Raw genomic sequence first — 19,908 nt, forward strand, 5'->3', positions numbered from 1 at the left:
CCTCCAGGTACGTGAGCCAGCTGTTTCTGGCAGGGTACTTCTCTGTTGCAAGATGCTGGGGTTTGAGGGATGAATGTTTAAGATGAGAATGTATCACCACTGTAGCAATCCTGGGCAATGAGCGGATCCCCTGGAGCAGAGAGACCCCTGTACCAGTGTTTTCCTGGCACTAGGAGTTGCTCTGCTCCTGCAAAGAGCAGCAGGAGTTCCTCTGCTCTGACACACACCTTCCTGAGCATCTGTGCATGAGGGCAGAGTGTGGGGCAGCTCTGTGGGGTGGAGCAGTAGCAGCAGTTTAGTGTGAAGGGAAAACATGAAGTGGAAGCATGAGCTTCTAGGGCACTAATCGCACTTACACACTGAAATAGTTTGAGCTTGGGCCAGAATGTGTTGTTTTTCATTGCATCTGTGTGCCAAGCATGGAAATGTTTTAGTGGCCATGTTTTAAGTTGGTTACACTAAATAGTACATACTAAAACTAACCCAGCCTTGGGCTGCAGAAAGGAACCAAACCCCAGGATTCCCCAGAAGATCCAGGCAGGCAAAGTCCTTCACATGAGCACTCAGGCACACCCGAAGGGGCAGTCGCAGGCCGTTCATGGCAAGGGGTCAGGACTGCCATGGAACAAGCATAAAACCACCTCCCCTTTCACTGCTATATCCCACGGCATCGCTAATGCTTCCTCAAAAGCATGAAATGCAAACTCCTGCCTGCTGTATCACCAATATCTCCTGCAGATGTGGGGTTCATCTGGTGTTTGCTGCCAGCTCAGGCACAGTTTGCTCTCTGGGGCAAGCGCCTGCAGCTAGCAGTGCTTTACAGCCGAACCATGGCAGGGAGCAGCAGCTCTTCAGTGAGAGCTGCATGCAGGAATGGAAAAATTAAGCAGATTTCGTTAGGCTTGGTAATTAATGCTTAACTCTCCCGTGAGCACAACACATACCAAGTGCCCTGGCGATCTGCTGGGAGAGATTTATGTAACGTGCACCTAACCCACAGGTCACGTGGCTGGCTTTCCGGCCCCGTACTTTCTGAGCACGGAGGGCTGAGCGTGTCTGAGCTTCCTCGGCGATGCCGTTCTGATGCCCCTCTGCCAGCATGTCCCTGAGAAGGCTCATCCAGCAGAACCACGAGGCGGGTGTGGGCACAGCGAGGGCCGGCAGCGGGAGCGCGGCCGAGGCGCTGGGGACGTGGCCCCGCGGGCGCCAGCAGGTACGGGCACGGGGCCGCTGCCCACGCCGGTGGGTGCCAGCGCACAGGGGAGGGTTTCCCTGAGCCAACATGCAGGTCCACTGCAGCTCCTGACTCCAGGCTGCTGGAAGCACGGACGGCCCTCAGCCTGGCCAGGCTGGGCAGTGCAGGGAAAGCTGGGCAGCACCACGAGTGCGGGAGGCTGCTGAGAGGAGCGAGCAGGGAGGGGTTCTGCGGGCAGGATTCGGGCACATGAAGGGACGCTGCTTTGCTCTTTGCCCCAGCTGGGGTACTTCCCCATTTACAGCGGTGCTGTGAGTCGAAAGAGGTTCTTGCTGTCTGGACATTCCTTTAAGGTTGCATTTACTTCAGTGGAGCAGCCTGCCTGGACTGTCCTTTGCTCTGCATCACCTACCATCAGTTATTTCCATCCAGATGGTGGAGGTTTTTGTTACCGCTGTTGAGGCTGGTTGGGCTGCCTCTTTTGTCTGGGCTTTCCCCTCAGAACAGCACATTTCTGCTGTTTGCAACTGCATTCCTGCAAAACTCTCTCTTGCTGTTGCTGTAAATTGCCAGCTCAGCAATTCCAGCTTTGGTCTAGTGTGAAGGAGCCTGAATAGAAAATGTTTGAGGCACATTGTAGTCTGAATGTATTACCAGAAAACTGGCACACATGCTTCAGGCTCTGCTCTGCTCAGTAATGGATACACATGTAAATCCTTTTCTTTGTACAAGTGTGAGGAGCTAAAGGGATGCCAAAGCCAGACTGGGCTTGGGACTACTGCTGCTGGGAGACTGTGATGGAGCTGCCAGCACAGGGGCTGGCGGTGATGGCTGTGCCATGGCTGTGAAGGATGAACACCATGGTTATCAGGCACAGGGGCTGGCGATGATGGCTGTACCATGGCTGTGAAGGATGAACACCATGGTTATCAGGCACAGGGGCTGGCGGTGATGGCTGTGCCATGGCTGTGAAGGATGAATACCATGGTTATCAGGCACAGCGGCTGGCGATGATGGCTGTGCCATGGCTGTGAAGGATGAACACCATGGTTATCAGGCACAGGGGCTGGCAGTGATGGCTGTGCATGTGAGGTATGGACAAGGCAGACACCTGGCTCAGGGTCGCAAGCACTCCTTGCCATGAGCATGTGTGCATCATCTCAGAAATGCAGCTGCAAGAAGCTGCAGAGAGAAGTGTCTGCAGTTAGCTTGTGAGTGCTTTCTGCCTTTCCTGGCAGGCATAAAGTTTGTAACTGCCCATAGATTTTTAGAGGAAAGGTATGGAGGAAAGATGAGGTCTTTGCATGACAGAGATGTGGGTTGGATGCTGCTTAGATAATAGTTAACAGCACTAACTGGGATGAAGGAAATCCCTGGCCTTGAAAATGTGGGAGCCTTGCCAGTGTAGCACTGTGAAGGGTCCCTGCTGCTGGAGAGGTGCCGTGTGCCCACCAGCCCCCTGTGTCCCCGTGGCAGCCCCGAGGAGGGGCAGCCATGGCACAGGGTGGCTGCAGCCACACTCCCACAGCACCCTGTGATGCAGAGGCACAGAGGGGATGTCCCTGCCCTCGTTGGAGGACATAAGGCTGACACGTAGGGGCTTTTTTAAATGAAGCAAACTAAGAGAAGAGGATTGTGGGCGTTGGAAGGAGCAGTGGGACTCCAGCCCTGATGTGCTGTGGGATGCAGGGGTTTTCTGGAGCGGTCGTGCCTCTTGCCTTTCCCATTTCTGTTGTCCTCAGAGATTGCACCTCCAGCACTTTGGGGAAGAGATCCCTTCTCCAAGCACTTTTGCCAACAGGAAATTGTCCTTGGGATTCAAACTAAGCTTTTTCCACTTGCTCTCCTGCTTTTGACAGCAACCTCCATCACCCTAAATAGCACCTTCCTGTGCAGGGTCTGCCAACAGGCACTGCTACAGGGGTCTCCCAGCCAAGTTGCTGCTGGCTCCAGCCCTCTCTCCCTCTCCAAAGTAGCTGCCTGTGAAAGTGAATTGTGAAGGTGTCAAATTATCACCCCCGCACAAAGAGTCTTGTGTCGTTTCATCTTGTATTGGCTGGTGGTAGCTCAGCTCTCAACTGTAACTTACTGCAGGGCACATCAGGTTGGCGGTGGGTGGCCAATTTCTTTCTAATGAAGTTGGAATGGGCACTTCATTGCCACCTCCCAGAGAGTGCCCAGATGTTTGCTGGAGACAAACAACCAAAACAAGACTGTGATGAGCTAAAAGTGCCCATTTGTTTTGGAAACACTCCATTTTATATGTAAAAGGTTTGGAAAAATGCAAAAGTTCACCCACAGCTAGTTTTCCATCACAAAAATAAGCACGAACTCCTTTGCCTCCTGCATCTTGCAGGTTCACACAGCCCTTCTGTCACAGCTGAGGCCTCGTCTTGCAGCAATGCCAGTGAAAGGTCCTCCACAGGCCCTCATGGAGCTGTTAGGGTGTACAATTGCTCTCTGATTGGTTGGGAAGAAGCGTGGGGCAGAGGAAGGATCCTTGGGTGGCCCAGGCCCTGCAGGGAGCGCCTGGGGCCGGGTCGTTGCTGCGGCTGCTGGCTCTGCCCCTGTCTGGCAGGACACGCCACCAGCATCTGTCTGGTGGCTTTGGATGTGATGCCCAGCTCTCCTGCATCCTGGACTGAGCTGCCCTTCCTCCTGAGCTGAAAGTTGAAGTCCTCCTTTGGCTGAGGGAGAGGCTGCGTTGCTGTGAGCTGGTGGTGGGATGCCACCAACTAGTTCTAGTTTGTCTCTAAACTGATGATTTTAGCCACATGCCTCAAAGAACCGTGAACCTACTGACCCCTTTCCACTCCCATTCTTGATTACAGCTCACCTTAGCCAGATCCAGCTCCTTGGATGACTGCTCCAGGCCACAAAGGTATGAAGATCACACTCACTGTTATTTACTCGTTCTGCACAGACTGTGTGTCCTGGGAATCTGTGTCCTGGTGGGCAGCAGGATGAGTGTGAGCCAGCAACGTGCCCTCGTGGGCAAGAAGGCCAGTGACATCCTGGGGTGTATGAGAAGGGCTGTGGGCAGTTGGGCAGAGAGGTTCTGCTCCTCCTCTGCTCTGCCCTCTTGAGACCACATCTGGAATACTGTGTCCAGTGCTGGGCCCTCAGTTCCAGAAGGACACGGAGCTGTTGGAGAGGGTGCAGTGCAGGGCTACACAGATGATGGAATGGAGCATCTCCCTTGTGCTGAAAGGCTGAGGGAGCTGGAGCTCTGCAGCTTGGAGGAGACTGAGGGGTGAGCTCATTCATGTTTACAAACACTTAAAGGGTGGGTGTGAGGAGAATGGAGCCAGGCTGTGCTCAGGGATGACCAATGTTAGGACAAGGGGCAATGGGGACAAGCTGGAACAGAAGAGGTTCCAAAGAAACACAAGGACAAACTTGTCCCCTGCTGAGGTGAGGGAGCCCTGGCAGGGGCTGCCCAGATGGGCTGTGGATTCTCCTTCTCTGGGGACACTGCAACGCAGCTGGATGAGTTCCTGTGTGCCCTGCTCTAGGTGGTGCTGCTCTGGCAGGGGGGTTGCACTGGATGAGCTTTCCAGGCTCCTTCCAACCCTTGTGATTCTGTGACTCTGATCTGCCATTGGGCAGCCCTGTGAGGATAGGGCACGAGGCAGCGTGTGGTGCCCAGCACCAGGACGTGCACCTGAAACCCTGATGTGGAGGTTGGGTAAGGAAAGAGCAAACAGTGCTGCTGCAGTGCCCGGGGATGGCATGAGAAGGGCAGTGATGGGAAATGGCTGTGGCTGTGAGAAATAGAGTCACAAAGCATCGCACCCCTGTGTTCATGTGGAACTCTGTGTGTTCTTCTTACAGACACCTCGTTGCTATATTAAAAGACGATAAAGAGACATTTGGGTTTGAAATCCAGGTAAGATTTCAATGATGTGTTGATTGTTTAAAAATGAAATGTGGTGCAAACTCTCCAGTGTCCCAGCCTCAAAATTACACTAAGACAGAGCAGGGAAAGGTATCTGTCAGGTCCTCGTGGAATTTGAAGAGCTGGCAGCAACACCACAGAACCTGGATGCATTTACAAGGATTTTTTCATAGTAAAGGCCCCAGATGAGAATTTCTGGCCTTCATACAAGTCAGAGCATTGCATGTAGGAGAAATATCCTCCAGATCCAAATATGAGGCAACAGCAATGCCTTCTTACCTCCACGAGGGAATATTTCTGGGGAGAATGGTATGAGAATATTTCTGTATAAAAAGAGATCAAAAAGCCTTCTCTCCAAAAACCCCTTGTACCAGCTTTTCACTGCCTCCTTTAATGTTTATAGAGACATATGTATTTTTCACGTGGAGGTGTGAGCTTGGTACGATTTTTAGTAAGTGACTGGCTTTGGGGAGCCAAATGCTCCAGGAAGAAATCCTGTTGTCTGTAGAAATCATCAGACAGGGGCACCCGAGTCTCATCAGCAGTGCTGCACGTGGGACACTTTTGTTCGGGGCCTTCCTGTGAGGAAATGTAACTCTCAGAACAGGAGGGCTGCAAAAATCCAGGTTCTAAATAAACCCTACTTCCAGGGATGAAAAGGTGCTGCTGTGGGAGCAGCAGGTTGTTGCAGCACGGCAGAGTCTGGGCAGCTGTGCCCGTGAGAGCCTCCTGCCTCAGCCCTGGTCCCATCCCTGTGGCTCCGAAGCGCTCACCACTGTCTGTGCACAAAGGGAAAACGATGTTTTCAGGGCAAGCAGCATATGAGGGAAAGCTCAACCCTTTCAGCTCTGGTTCTGCGACTAATGAGCGGGAGAGCATTCCGCTCGTCAGCGCAGAGCTCTCACAAGGGAGGATAACTGAGGCAATTATTGCGCTTTTGTGTAACTTGTCAGGGCAGATTTTCATTATATGTGACGTTCTGATTAGAAATAATAGTCCTTGGCACGTTTTCTTCCTGAAAGTACATTCACTGTGAGCGCTTCAGTCGGGCTGTGGAAAGGCTGCACATGTCTGATACCAAGGATAAGCCGTTATTTAGAAGCTGTAGTTTCACTACTACAAGTTAAACTGAGGCAAACCAGAATAAGATGATGTGAAGCTCTAGGTCTACCATCTGCAGGGAGCCGATGAGAACTGCAGTGATGGCTGAAGGCCAGAGCTTCTCGCGTGTTCCTGCTCCTTCTCCTGCTTCCCACTCCTGGGCCGGAGCCTGGGGGTGAGGCGGATGCTGTGGGGCTCCCACACAGATGCGCTCTGGCAGCACATCTCTCCCCTCGCTGCAGCCACCTGAAAGCTGGGAGTCCCCTACAAAGCCCTGGCCCATCCACCCTCTGCAGACTGTGAGGAGAAGGTACAGGAGAGGGAAGTCCGCTCTCTGGTTGGAGTGCTGCTCTTGGGGCCACCCTGGAGATGTCCAGCTATCCCAGTGATGGGGATGCTGAGAGCCCTCTGCCTGGATAGCTCCAGTTAGGTATGACAGGTCCCACTCTGCTTGTCCAGCTTGCGTTGCTTGAGCTGGCCCAGTCTCTCAGACTGGTAGGTGAGACCTACCACTTTGAAATAGGCCAAAAAAAGAGGGAGACGTGACCTGCAGTGGCACATCCTCCAGGACTTCCATGTTCCACTTGTCACTCTTAGTTTAGCCAAAGGTTTTGCTGTTGGTCTAAGGGCTGAAATCACTGCGTTGGTGTGATTTGATCAGATAAGTTCTGAACTCACCTGTCCTTCATCGCTGTTTGTTCCACAGTGACTGAGATACTCGAGAAGCTAACGTGACATATCTGGGTTAGCTGTGGCTGTCGCAGGTTTTCAGGAAGTTCAGCTTCAGTCTTAAATGTTGGTAGGAAGATGTGGCTAGATACTGCTCTTCGCGTGTGACCAAGGAGACATTTCCTGCCGTTGCCACATCTGGGCAGGCTGCATCACCCACTGCTGCAAATACCTGCCAGCACTGACAATACGCGATAGATTGACACACAGAATGACTTAGTGTGTGTTTAAACGTGTAAGTCAAGAGTAAAAAGCACTTTTGAGGGGAGTTTCAGGGGCCAAAAGAGCAAAAGCAAGTTCAACTCCCTGCTTTCCAGTTCTCATTGTGAACTGGCCGGTCTGGCAGCACCAGCTGATCATGCAGCGTTCAGGGGTGGGAGTCAGCCCCTTGCAGAGTCCGTGCTGTGGAACATGAAGCAGCCTTCCAGAGGGCAATCAGCATGCTTGCTAACAGATAGCATCACTTGCAAGTGAGTAACTAACTTGCTTTAAACCCATTTTTCTTCAAAAGCAAGGCACAGACATCTGTCAGGTGTCTCTCTGCCGTAAGAATGCGACTTCTCAGTGTTAGGCTGGAGCATTTTGGCGTTCTCCCTTGCGTGCTGACAGACTCTGCTCATCACAGCCCTCTCATTTGAAGAAAAAGGTGTAAAAAGACTATTTAACAATTGTTTTCATGGCTCTGATGTGAGTAACACTGTCACTGTGGTGTTGACAGACTCTCAGGTTCCCGCACCAGAATGATTACTCGCTGGAGGTGTGCACGTGTGTCTGCAGGATTCAGGAAGAAAGTCCTGCCCATTTTTCTGGGCTCCAGATCGGTAACTATTGGTGGCCTTGTCCTGCTGTGGGTGGCCTCATCTCGCTTCCGTCCCAGCCGCTCTTGCTGCAGGGCACGTAGCAGCCCTGCGTGTGCTGCAGCTGCTCATTTCTGCCCCTGTGTCTCTCTGACAGGTGACATCCTCGCCAGTATCAACGGGGTGAACACTGATGGCTTTAGTCACAAGCAAATAGTAAACTTGATAAAGTCTTCAGGAAACTACTTAAGGTAGGCAGCCCTCCTGCCAGCTGGTTTGAGCTTCATGGGCTCTCCCCACGGAAGCTGAGGAAGCTTCTTGAGGCACCCTGCTGTCCGGATTCATCTCAGAGGCAGAAACCCACGAGGGTCTGGCTGTGCAGAGCGGCTCCTGTGGGAGAGGATTGGGAAGGGAGAGGGGGGCTGCAGGAAGGTGCCTGGGGCCGAGCCCACAGCCCTGGCACTGCTCGGTGCTGCCCACACTGCCTGTTCTTCCCAGACTGGAGACTGTCAATGGGGCCATGTTCCTGCGGAAGATGGAGCTGGAGGCCAAGCTGCAGTTGCTGCAGGTGATCCCATCCATTGGGTATTCCTTGGGGCTGCTGCGGGTCCGTTGGTGCGGGGGGTAGGTGGGTGTCCCTTGGGCGGGTGTCCTGGCAGGGGCACACACACACGTGTCCCCTGCTGCCAGGCACACTTGGCTCCTGCTTAGTGCACTGGGGGTGCTCGGGAGGAGGCTCTGTATCCCCTCCTCCTGCACAGGGCTCCGTGGGGCTCGCTGTGCTGGTCTGAGTCTGTTCAGCTCCGATGCACACAGTGCCTCAGCTGCAGCCCCCAGGACAGGACCAGACTTGTGCTTTCTGGAAGAGGCTCACTGACCTCTGGGACGGTTGTGCCTGTGAAGACACACACGTGCTTCCTGTGACCTGTCCTTTCGAGGCACGCTTTTCTTTACAAGCGCTCTAGGCGCCTGCAGAGGCGTTTCCGTGACCGAGGTGTGTTTGTGCTCCGCAGCAAACCCTGCGTCAGAGGCGCGTGGAGCTGGGCGTGCTGCTGGCCCGGGAGCAGCGCCTGCTGCACGGTACGTCCCGCGCCGGAAACCGCAGCGGCCCGGCCCTGCTGCCGGCCTGCCCCGGCCTCTCTGCCTCATCTGCACTTGCTTTCTGTTCCCCTGTTAATGAGGGCATGGGGCTGGCCTCGGGAAAGCTTTTTTTCCCCCCAGATGGTATGAATTTAGATGCTGCTTGACTAAATCACCCCAAAGGCTCTTCTGCATGAGTCCCAGGACAGGGATCGATGTAGGCTGCAGAGCTTTTCCATTCTTATTTTGGCCCTAGCAGAGAAGAGCTTGTTTTGGTTGGATTTTTTGGAACGTGTTGCCTGGGGAGCAGCTTTGATTCTGCACGTGGGGCAAGATGGAGGCAGAGCTGTATGGCTGCCCCGGGGAAGGGGCTGCTCCCTGCACTGCTTGCTGGCCATGATGCTTCCCCTTCCCTGTGCCTCTCCAGCCCTGGGCAGGCACCGGCAACTAACACTTCTCTTTGGCTTCTGCTTCCAGGGGAGGTGAACGACAACGCAGTGCTGGCTGCGCTGGAGCTGGAAGGATGTGGCCTGGGGGGAGGCTGCAGCACTCCAGGACCCCTCTTCCTGCGGCAGCCTCGCTGCTCCAGCGAGAGCAGCTGCCGCAGCCGGCTCAGCTCCATGACGGTGGACAGCGAGGACAGCTCCTGCCCCAGCAACGCCTTCGAGGAGTCGGCCACCGAGAGCCTGAGCCGCCAGTCCAGCCTGAGCCTCCAGTCCAGCCTGAGCCGCCAGTCCAGCCTGGACGACGACTGCGTGTTCCACAGGGACGGGGCGGGCGGGAGGAGCTCCCTGCGCAGGAACCGCAGCATCAGCCTGGCCAGCAGCGGGTCCATGTCCCCGCTCTGGGAGGGCACCAGCTGCAACAGCGCTTTTGGGACCCTCCCACGGAAAAGCCGGAGGTCCAGCGTCCGCAAGCACCTGTTGAAGTTCATTCCGGGCCTTCACCGGGCGGTGGAGGAGGAGGAGAGTCGGGTCTGACGTCGCAGGGTTGTCCCTGATGGCTGTGGCTCTGCACGGGGCACTGCTGGGGGCCTGGGACAGAGGGCAGCAGCTCGCCCAGGAGCACGCCGTGGGTGAAACACTGTGGCTTTGCATTTCTCCTCCCTACAGCAGGATTGATGATATTTAAACAACTCTGGGTTTTAAGTTACTTTGATTTTTAATCAGAGCCCACTCTGGACCTCTTAATCCACGTGAAAGTGGCTGACTCTGAAGCGTGAGGAACCTCTGCAGAACCGCCTCGGTATATTTTAGCGTTAATAACAGTTTTTAATTGAATGTCAAATTGGCAGCTATTTATTTCCCGTTACTAAAGTCATAGTCCTCCAAAGGCCTTTAATAAAGCAAGTGCTTCTACTAAATGCAGTGGCAGAGTCCCGTTATGAGGACGCAGCCCAGAGCGTGTGACAGAGAGAGGCCTTGGGCAGTAATGTTTTGAAACAAAGGGCAAAGCCGTGGTTTGCAGTGGCTGATTTCTGTGTCTGTGCTGGGGCAGGGCCAGGAACACACTTGCCACCTCGCTTGGCACATGTGTGGCCAGCAGCCCCTGTGCCAGTCTCTTCAGCGGGAGCTGCTGCGCTGGCCCTGCCGCCTGCACACGGCTGCTGCCCTCCATTGCTGCTGCTGCTCGAGGCCGTGCTGCTGCTGCTCCACGTGTCAGAACATGAAAGGGGCAGCTGCAGGATGTGCTCCCCAGTCTCCCAGACAGGGAGCGTCTCCAGTCTCCCAGGCAGACACGGCCGTGCTGGCAGTGTCTGTAGGCAGGATTACCGAGTCAGTGTTGGCTGCCATCGCTCCTGCGGCTCTCAGGTGGTAAATCCACAGTCCCCTTGTTTATCAGCCGTCCTCTGGCCATCTGCAATCTCTGCCAGTAGCCACTGTCCCATGTCCTGCCCAACCTGCCTTATTTAGGAGGTGTGGGGCAGGAAGGACTCCTCGGCTGTGCTGGTGCACAGGGTGAGTGCTGGTGGTGTCTGTGCTCTCAGCATCCTCAATGGCTCCGGTCGCCCTGAGCTGACTGCACTGGACACTGGTGCCCATGGGGCTGCACGGTGCAGGGGGCAAAGGGGCCATGGGGAGGGGGCTGCTCTGCACTGCCCTGCATAAGCCATGGCACTTCCCCAGCCCTGCCAGCCTGGCCAGGAACAGTGCTATGGGCACAGTGTCAGCTCGGCAGGAGCCGGGGAGCGCCGGGGTCTCGCTGCACCCCATGGGCAGCGTGCTCAAGGCACCACCGGCATTTTACCAGGTTTGAGAAAATCCTTGTCTGCTCACCGTGCTGTAACTGTGGAGCTCAGCTTGATTTGCCCTCTGTAAGACGAAGGGAGGAGAGGCAGAGGGTGGTCCTGCAGGGTTGAGTAGGTTTTTCTGTGCACAGATGTGGTGTCAGTGGCACTGCGCCGGGACCCGCTCCCTCTGTGCTCTGGGGGCTGCAGGAGATACCCTGGGGCTGCTGTTCTTCACTGCTCATCCGCAGGAAGAGCAGCAGCTGATCACATTTCTTCAGGAGCAGAAGACTTCAGACGGTGAGAGTAATTTGATAGCTTGTATGAAATGATTTAATAAATGTGGGCACAGATGTGAAGGGAAAGAGAGATTTATTTCCCTCTCAGGCAACACAGAGGTTTAATTTCCCTCTCAAGACACCTAATTGTGTTTTTCAGATGCAATTGGAAGAACTGTAGGTGTAACTGCGATCACCCTGTGTGACTCCCAGGCCTGTTGGCTGAGCGGAGTGTGCGGCTGTTTGCCAGTCAGGTGCTGCTGTGGCAGGATTTCCTGGACTTTGCAGAAACCTCAGGCTAAACTGAGATGAACCCCACAGAAAAACAACCTGTTCCCAATACTCCTCTAATTAATGAGCGTTGCTAAGCCAGCAGAATCCGTGCTGGTATCCGTGATTTCTCGCAGGAGGCTTTAGCAGGCGGGAATGCAGCAGGTCTGGGGGAGAGCTGGCGGGGGATTGGGAGGGTGGCTGGTGAGGTTTGAATGTACAGGAGCAACGTTGCGCCTGTGCTGCTGAACCCAGCCCAGGAGCCCCTCTGCCATGGGTGCTGTGCTGGGCTTTGGCCTGGCGCCTGCACGGGGCTGTTCTGTCAGCCCAGCCAGGGGCATCCTGGGTGCTGCTCTGCGCTCTGGAGCTCCTCCCGAGGTAGTTTGCCTGTGATTTGCTCTCTCAAGATAGTTTTACTTTTCTTTGCCAGTAATGACTGAAAGGAGAAAGAAAGAAAGGAGAAGCAGGGATTATGTCTGTTTGGACAAACTGGAGTTAAAGGCAGATGTGGGAGTGTCCACAAGCCACCACGGGCATCATAACCAGAAAATCTGGTCCCAGCACAAATCCTTGTGTTAAAACAAGGTGCTTAGAACACTGCATAAACTCATCTCCCCAAGGCTGCATGTGGTGGAAACCAAGGCAGCTTTATGGTCCAAAGGTGGTGGTGGTTCTGGTATGGAAAGTTAATGCTCCATACCTTGGGAGAAGTGTGCTTGCTTTTGGTGTGGAGACGCTGGAGGAGCCTGGACACTCACCCAGCTTAAGAAAGGCCTTAGGAAAGACCAAGTAAATGCTGCTTTTGTGGTGGTGGGGAGAGCATGCTCTGGTTGCTACAAGATGATAAGATGACACATTCGCTGCCACAGTCACTAACAGGATGTGGGTGACACAGGCCCTGTGACAGCCTGTCGTGGGGGGGAAGGGGCTCAAAGGCACCCAAACAGCTCACAGAACAAAGTGAAGCAGAAAGCCCTTTTGAAACGGCATTTCTCTCCCCAGAGAGCAATCTGGGATCCCTGCTCTGCCTCCCAGGCTGGGGCAGGAGGAGCGTAGGGGCAGAGCTGTGTGGGGATGCTGTGGGCCATGGGCTTGGGGCTCTGTGTGATGTGTTGGGGAGGTGCTCTGGGCCTTCAGCTCGCTGATGGGGGGTGGGCCAGGGGGCTGCTGGGTTTCCGAACAGCCAAGAGATCACTTCTCTTCTTACCCCCTGTGGATAAAGGAGCAATGCAAGTTTACTGCAGAGAGAAGCGTGGCTGCTCTGGGTAATGCAAATCCCCTTTAAACCTGAACTTAAACATTTTAAACTTTTTAAGCTTTTTTAAGCTTTAATTCTTGGGAGTTGGATGGTCTCTAGAGGTCTCTTCCAACCCCATCCATTCTGTGATTCTGTGATTAATTAAGTTGTTGAATGCTACTGAGCCTGTCCTGGCGAGGGCTGTGTTTGACTTAACCAGGTCCTGGCCAGTGCCCAGATCTTGGCAGCCCCTCCCTGAACTCAAGCTCCTGCCAGACCCAGCCATGGCACTCGGCCCCTGAGCGAGCAGTGACTGGGAGAAAGCCCATGTGAAGCAAGGGGAGTTTTGGGGTCCTAAATCCTCTGGCTGGTGGTTGTGCAGCACAGTGAGCTGCGGTGTCTCTGGTGCTGGAGCTCTGTCCAGCAGCAGAGCCTCACAATGCTGGGTGGCACTGGCTGGGGGAGCTGCCTGGGAACAGACAGGGCTGAGGATGTGGGTCCCTGCGGCTCCAGCACTGGTCACAGGGCATCGCAGTGAAGCTTTCCAAGGGCACAGAAGTGGATCTTCTGCTGCCCCGAGACCTGTTGGCCCTGTCTGTGCTGGCTTGCAGCTCTCGAGCCAGCCTTGCCTGTTTTTAGGACGTTTGCAATATCTCAGAGTGTTTTTTGCTGGGCTCTCCTGGCCTGTAATTTCTATTGTGGGAGTTAATGACAGAGGAGCTCACAGAGCTCGGCAAACACCCTGCTGGGGCCACCTCTTTCCAGTTCTGCAATGAATGGGGTTGCTGTGGCTCTAATGATTTACCTCACTGATTTAAATCCCTGTTGTGCCCCAGCGCCTCTGAATCCCAGGTGCTGTTTCTGAGATTCTAGCAGAGGACAGCTCAGAAGCACAGTCCCGTGGCAAAGGTCACACGATTGATACCAGATTCAGGCAAATCGTGCTTCAGCCACGAGGCACTCACTTGGGAAAATGTGAATCATCGAGAACTGGTTGTGAAACCAATAGATGGCAACAGGAAACACGTCAGATTGTTTCAATACCCATTTGCAATCAACAAGTCAGGCAGGTGGGTTCCTGGGGAGATGGGCACAAGGCCTGTCCCCGTCCCGTCCCTGCCCTGTGCGAGCTGATGTGGCTCTGAACTGACAAGGCTTCCTGCCTGTCAAGCCTGGTGCCGTGTTTTCAGCTTCAGGTTGTTTCCAGTTTGAAGCCTGGCTGGGGATTTGTCCCACACTCGAGCTCTGGTGCAGGATCTGGGTAGCCAGCCCCTGACCAGCAGCCTGCACAGGGTAGCCAGCCTCTCCTCCTCAGGGCACCTACCGCTGCCTCTTGTCAACTCACGTTCAACCCTTAGCATCTGTTTTTCTTGGACAATTTTTTCCAGCATGAGATTGATTTTGTAAATCAATTACACCAAACTCATGATGAAAAGTTGTTGCTTTAAAGATACAAACTCACAGGTGAACAAAAGCAGTGGAAAGGATTTGAGTTCATTTCTAACCAAGGTCTGAACTCCACAAGAGGATTTCCAAACCTTAAAGCCCAAAGATGGGAAAAATGTTGTGTTGTATGAACACAAAAAGTCGTTCACAGCAGATTAACCTCTTACATAATCCCGGTTTTGGGCAGAGGGGTTGAGGGGAGTTCAGCTGTGGTCGGGAAATGCCGTGGTGCTGCTCGGGCAGTCCTCCTGCTTCCCGCTGTAAAGCTGCTTTCCCCTCTCGCTCCCGCTGCCTTTAGGTCCTGCTGGTAATTACTGATGTAAGTGCTGATCTCGTGCCTCGCCTCTTTTGTGTTGCTTTTGAAGAGAGTTTCTCCTGCTGTGCCTTCTGCAGTGGGGTGGCGAGAGGGGTGGAAGGGTGAGCGCTGGGGGTCCTGCCACGAGGCAGCCTGTCACCGGCCTCGCTGTGGGGACCTGCCACCTCGCTGCACGTTGCGTCTAAATTCTGCTTTCCCTCTTCTAGTTCTGCTCCCGAGGTGCGTCTCTGCTGCCGCTGCTGATGCTCAGCAGCTCGTGGGATGTGCCCTGCCTGTGAGACAGGCATGGCTGGGCCCAGGCTGTGTGGTGGCATGGTGTGGTGTCACACTGGGTGCCAGCCATGTGCCTCCTGCTTCATGGGTGATGTCTCCCGCCTCGTGGGCCATGTGCCTCCCGCCTCGTGGGCCATGTGCCTCCCAGCCCGCCGGCCCGTTCCCCTCGCAGTGCTAACTGTGCACATGACCTGTGCGCACGGTCCGGGCAGTGGCACGGCGAGGGTTAGCAGCACACAAGCCCGGCCGGGAATGTTAAGCGGGTTAGGTGGTGGCAGGGAGAGGGAAGGTGGTCACCCTCTGGGGATTAGAGGTCAGAACAATGGTGGTCCCTGTGACCAGGCGGGGACACAAAGAGCCATTGTGCCCAGAGCACAAAATCCCTGTTTATTACTGCGGGGCTGACATGCTGACAGACCCGCTCTCCACACCAGCACAAAAGCTTCCTTGCTTCAGATTGTTTGTTTATGTAAATGAAAAATGGTGCATTTAATTATGCAACGGGACAAGCCTCGGCAACAAGCGGGGTGCTGATTGGATCACCCCTGGCCAGAGCCCGGGTCGAGCCCTGGGCACGTCGGATGGTGTGAGCGCGGAGCCCGCTCTGCTCTGCGGGAGACGAGACGCGCCTCGGCCGATCCCCGGGGCACAGGGACGAGAGCTGTGCCGCCCGCCCCGGGTGTGGAGCGGGGCCCCCGGCGCTGCGCGGCCCCGCTCGTGGGCACGGCCCAGCCCCAAGCATGACAGAAGAAGGGCCGGCAGCATCCGACATGCCCGAGTGCAACGGGAGCGTCCTGCCGGAGAAGGGCCCGCTCCAGCTCGTCGGTGTCATCGAGGAGATAGCAAACTCCGTGGGGACGGTTCCTTACACCAACGCAGAAACGAGCCCCGGCCCCCTGCCCACCCGCGAAATCCCGGAGGACGGCAGAAAGCCGCTGGCAGAGGACACGGCGCATGGGGATTTTGATGGGGAGAAGCAATGCGAAGGTACAGTACAGGGCTGTCTTTTTTGAAGTGTCTGCTTTTCCTTTTCCAGATCAGCTCAGCTCTATGCATAGCCTTTTGAACAGAGGGTTATTCTACGTGTGTGAGGCAAGATTCCTAACCTATGGTAGCTGCAACAATGGCTCAGGCTGGTTGGGACTTAGGGACCACTTTGAGCTAGCGTTAGGGTGTGATGGAAAGTGAGGAACTAAAGAAACCAGCACTTGCTTTTCACCTGCTCTGCAAATCTGCTGCAGATCTGCAGCCGTTAAAACCTAGGTACCATCAGTAACCGCTCCACCAGCCCATTCCTTGTGCTTTGTATTTCCTAAAGAGCAGCGAGAGGCAAAGGATGGGACACCCCAGCAGGGACCAGCTGAGATCCAGGACAGGGGCGCCGGCGGCCAGGAACCAGCCGAAGGTAATGGAAAATGAGCTTCTGCAGAGGGGTAGCCATGAGTAGCCTCCGAGCACAGTGACACACGGGTGGTTACTGGTTTTCTTTAACTCATTCAGACCCTTATATTCTGGAGAACAGGGGCTCACTTCTCATCCATTCAGTTGCTGGCCCGTAGAAAACACAGCTGGTATGTTTCTGTCTGAGGTTTGTTTGCGTGTATCTCTGTGGCCTGGGGGTGCTGAAGCATCAAGTGGTCTTTGACCAGGGGTCTCCAACAGCCTTGTGAGGCTGGGAGATGCTTTATCTTCTCCTCCATGCAATGGAGCTCAGAGGATAACCTTGGGAGGCTGTCAGTCAACAATGTATGGCCTCAAAACCCAAACCCCTTTCCTGCCTGATTCACCAAGGGACTAAATCCCTCTGACACCCCACCATCTAGCGGAAAATTGCTTTCCTAAGTATCTGCTCCTGGGTCTGTCTCTCATCCTTAGGTAAAACTGGCAGAACTCAGCTGGAGCCAAGGCTGGACCCCTCACCCCCCTCCTGCGGTGAGCGTGGCTGCGGCAGCAGCAAGTTCAAAGGTAGCGAATGTGTGTACATGGAGAGGAATGTATTTAAAGAGGCTGCATTTTGCAGCCTCTCCTCCAAAAGGGAGGAGTATTTTAGTATTGTTGAAGGAGGAAAGCTGCATTTCTCCACGGGTGGGCTTTCAGTGTTGCTGCCCTTCCCCACTCCTCAGCCACAGGCTCTTGCCTGTTTTGGCAGCTGCAAGGGTGAGGGATGGCTGGGCTATGGGCTGCTAATGATGGTCTCCTCACCACTGGGCTGCTAATGGTGGTCTCCTCACCGGTGGGCTGCTGCTGATGGTCTCCCCACTGCTGGGCTGCTGCTGATGGTCTCCCCGCCATTTACCCACAGCCAGGGCTCAGGGCTGGCGGCTCTGCCCCCCTCCCCTGCACCCAGCCATGCTGGATCCCTGTTCTCACTCACACAGCCTCCTGACCGCTATCAGTTGGTATTTCATGGATGTCAACTGCCAGGTAAACGTGTCTCCCCTCCTCAGAGCCGCTGTCACAGTCCTGGCAAAGCCAATGCTGCTGAATGCAGCTGTAAGAGGTGTACGGGCCATGCCCTGCAAACAGGAGCTTTGCCCATGACAAATGCTCAGCTATTTTCTCCTCTTTGCAATCAAAGTAATATTTCATAGCAACTGCCTAGGTTGTGAGGAGGTGACTCATGATGGAGGCCTTTCCTCAGAGCTGACATCCATATTCCAGCTGCATTGCCTTTGAGTGCATGATAAAACTGATTAAATGATCCTGCACAGCCCCCTTGCACTCCCTCCCCCCCACCAGCCACAAGCACTTTATCTCTGAATTGCAGGCAGCTTTTTAGTACCTAACCAATTTAGGCTAATTAATACTCATGACTCCACAGGCAAAATGTTGAATAGACCATTTGTTGTGATGCTGAAGCATCATTTAGCACAGAGACTGCCAAACAGGACAAATGGGAGATGGCCATCTCAGCCTGGGTGGCCACCTCTGAAGGAGGGACATGGCCCAGGAAGGCTGTGCCAGGGGCCCGCTGGGCCAGGCCTGTACTGTATGCAGGATGGCTTCTCCCCTTCCCTTCCCTTCCCTTCCCTTCCCTTCCCTTCCCTTCCCTTCCCTTCCCTTCCCTTCCCTTCCCTTCCCTTCCCTTCCCTTCCCTTCCCTTCCCTTCCCTTCCCTTCCCTTCCCTTCCCTTCCCTTCCCTTCCCTTCCCTTCCCTTCCCTTCCCTTCCCTTCCCTTCCCTTCCCTTCCCTTCCCTTCCCTTCCCTTCCCTTCCCTTCCCTTCCCTTCCCCTCTGGCACAGGGTTGTGAGGAGATGGGCCCCTCTGGTCCTGTGCTGGGTCTGTCCATGGGGAGGGGGCAGCAGCTGCAGGATGGGGGTCCTGCAGCGGGGCAGCTGTGGGTGCGAGGGCAGGCACAGCCCTGGCATGGGGGGAGCACAGTGCCGCAGTCCCAAGCTGCGGGGAGCGCAGTGCTGTGATCTTGGGGTGCAGGGAGCGCAGTGCTGTGATCTTGGGGTGCAGGGAGCACAATGTTGTGATCTCAGGGTGTGGGGAGCACAGTGTTGTGATTGCAGGTTGTGGAAGTGCAGTGTTGTGATCTTGGGGTGCAGGGAGTGCAGTGTTGTGATCTCAGAGTGTGAGGAGTACAGTGTCATGATTTCAGGTTGTGGGGAGCACGGTGTTGTGATCTTGGGGTGTGGGGAGCACAGTGTCGTGACTTCAGGTTGTGGGAGTGCAGTGTTGTGATCTCGGGGTGCAGGGGATGCAGTGTTGTGATCTCGGGGTGGGAGGAGCACAGTTCTGTGGTCCCAGGCTGCAGGGCCAGTGCTGTGCTCTCTCTCCTCCCTGAGGCTTGGCCGCCAGCACCTGCATTGTCTCTTCTTTAGAGGAATATAGTAGGGAGGGCTCCATGGGAAAGGGGTACGAAAGAGATGGGCATTAAACCTGAAAGGGCACATGGCCTTAAGCAGTGAGCTTGAGACTGTAGGGAGCCTTTCTAAAGCCTGTGCAGACAGTCTGGCCCTGGGGCCGCGGGACACTCCGGGGCAGGCTCTGCAGGTCGCTGCTCTGGTGGCAGAGCTGGTGAGGCAGAGAGCAATGTGGCACTGAGAGCACCCCCCATGGGCCATGCTGGCGGTGCTGAGCCCTCCTCCCGTGCTCCCTCCGTGTTGCTGCAGGGCCTGGTGACATGGGGACGGCTGCAGGCAGCGGGGAGCGGGAGCCAGGCACAGCGGGCAGCCCTGACGCGGGCACAGCCGACACCGTGGCAGCCAGTGCCGGCGGCACAGGGAACGCAGCTGAGGAAGAGGAGGAGGAGGAGGAAGAGGAGGAGGAGGACACTGAAGAGGATGAAGTTCAGGTGATAGAAATCAAGAAGGAGAATGGTGAGGCATCCCATCTACAGCAGCCAGAGTGCAGCAAGGAGGCACCTTCCCCTACGAGCCCTGGCTGCAATTCCCAGGTGGGAGAGCAGCCCATCCTGGGGAAGAAAAACGACATCTCCAGGCACAGCTATTCCAGATACAACACAATCTCCTACCGCAGGATTAGAAAAGGAAACACCAAGCAGAGAATCGATGAATTTGAATCCATGATGCACTTATAAACTGAGGTGGAAAATTGCCTAACGAGCTGAGCATTTGCTCTGGTTTTGTTCTCCTTGTTTCCCCCGAGCCAGGTCTCTCCACACGACGTGAGGTCACTGCTTCTTTCCTTTTTGTATATGATTTCATAACACACTGTGAAAATTTAACACCTTGGCTTTGACAGCGGGCAGAGGCATCCATAGTGCAGGAAAATAAATAATCACCTTGCTAAATGTAACTCCGTTTCATTTCAAGTTTATCCTCTTGTTTTCTATCCGGCTTTGGTAACTGTATTCAGACAACGGATGTCTTGAGCTGGCTGGGGCTCCTCTGGCCGCTGAGCGCACGTGAGCCGTGCCGCCAGCCGTGCTGGGGAGCAGCTGGCAGTGCAGCAGCTCGGTGACACGGCCTGGGCAGCGTGAGGAACAAAAGGGCTGGTGGTTTGCAGCTGCAGAGCTGCGCCTGCCGTCCGTCCGTGCCATGCTGGCATCTCACAGAGCGCCAGCAGCTGCCTCCTGCTCATGGCCACCCTTTC

The 19,908-nt window shown here is 55.0% G+C and overlaps 2 protein-coding genes across 2 annotated transcripts; both read left to right on the top strand.

The window, feature by feature from the left end:
• Window positions 1–1,045: 1,045 nt before the first annotated feature.
• CYTIP (cytohesin 1 interacting protein) lies at window positions 1,046–10,131 on the top strand. Its single transcript, XM_062004832.1, has 8 exons — window positions 1,046–1,213; window positions 4,027–4,076; window positions 5,030–5,084; window positions 7,642–7,744; window positions 7,878–7,971; window positions 8,219–8,288; window positions 8,734–8,800; window positions 9,278–10,131. The coding sequence occupies exons 1-8, from the start codon at window positions 1,100–1,102 to the stop codon at window positions 9,778–9,780; spliced, it is 1,056 nt and encodes a 351-aa protein (XP_061860816.1). The 5' UTR covers window positions 1,046–1,099; the 3' UTR covers window positions 9,781–10,131.
• Window positions 10,132–15,587: 5,456 nt separating this feature from the next.
• Window positions 15,588–19,393, top strand: ERMN (ermin). The gene is made up of 3 exons (XM_062005226.1): window positions 15,588–15,834; window positions 16,166–16,252; window positions 18,966–19,393. Exons 1-3 carry the CDS (start codon window positions 15,588–15,590, stop codon window positions 19,391–19,393), a joined length of 762 nt encoding a protein of 253 aa, XP_061861210.1.
• The last annotated feature ends 515 nt before the right edge of the window (window positions 19,394–19,908 follow it).

This window comes from Colius striatus, chromosome 11, assembly GCF_028858725.1.
Source record: "Colius striatus isolate bColStr4 chromosome 11, bColStr4.1.hap1, whole genome shotgun sequence".
Lineage (NCBI taxonomy): Eukaryota > Metazoa > Chordata > Aves > Coliiformes > Coliidae > Colius > Colius striatus.

Coding starts and splice junctions, on each gene's coding strand:
- CYTIP (XM_062004832.1), top strand. CDS start 1,100: ATGTCCCTGAGAAGGCTCATCCAGCAGAACCACGAGGCGGGTGTGGGC. Junction 8,289..8,733: donor CCAAGCTGCAGTTGCTGCAG/GTGATCCCATCC, acceptor TGTGCTCCGCAG/CAAACCCTGCGTCAGAGGCG. Junction 8,801..9,277: donor GGAGCAGCGCCTGCTGCACG/GTACGTCCCGCG, acceptor TTCTGCTTCCAG/GGGAGGTGAACGACAACGCA.
- ERMN (XM_062005226.1), top strand. CDS start 15,588: ATGACAGAAGAAGGGCCGGCAGCATCCGACATGCCCGAGTGCAACGGG. Junction 15,835..16,165: donor TGGGGAGAAGCAATGCGAAG/GTACAGTACAGG, acceptor TATTTCCTAAAG/AGCAGCGAGAGGCAAAGGAT. Junction 16,253..18,965: donor CGGCCAGGAACCAGCCGAAG/GTAATGGAAAAT, acceptor GTGTTGCTGCAG/GGCCTGGTGACATGGGGACG.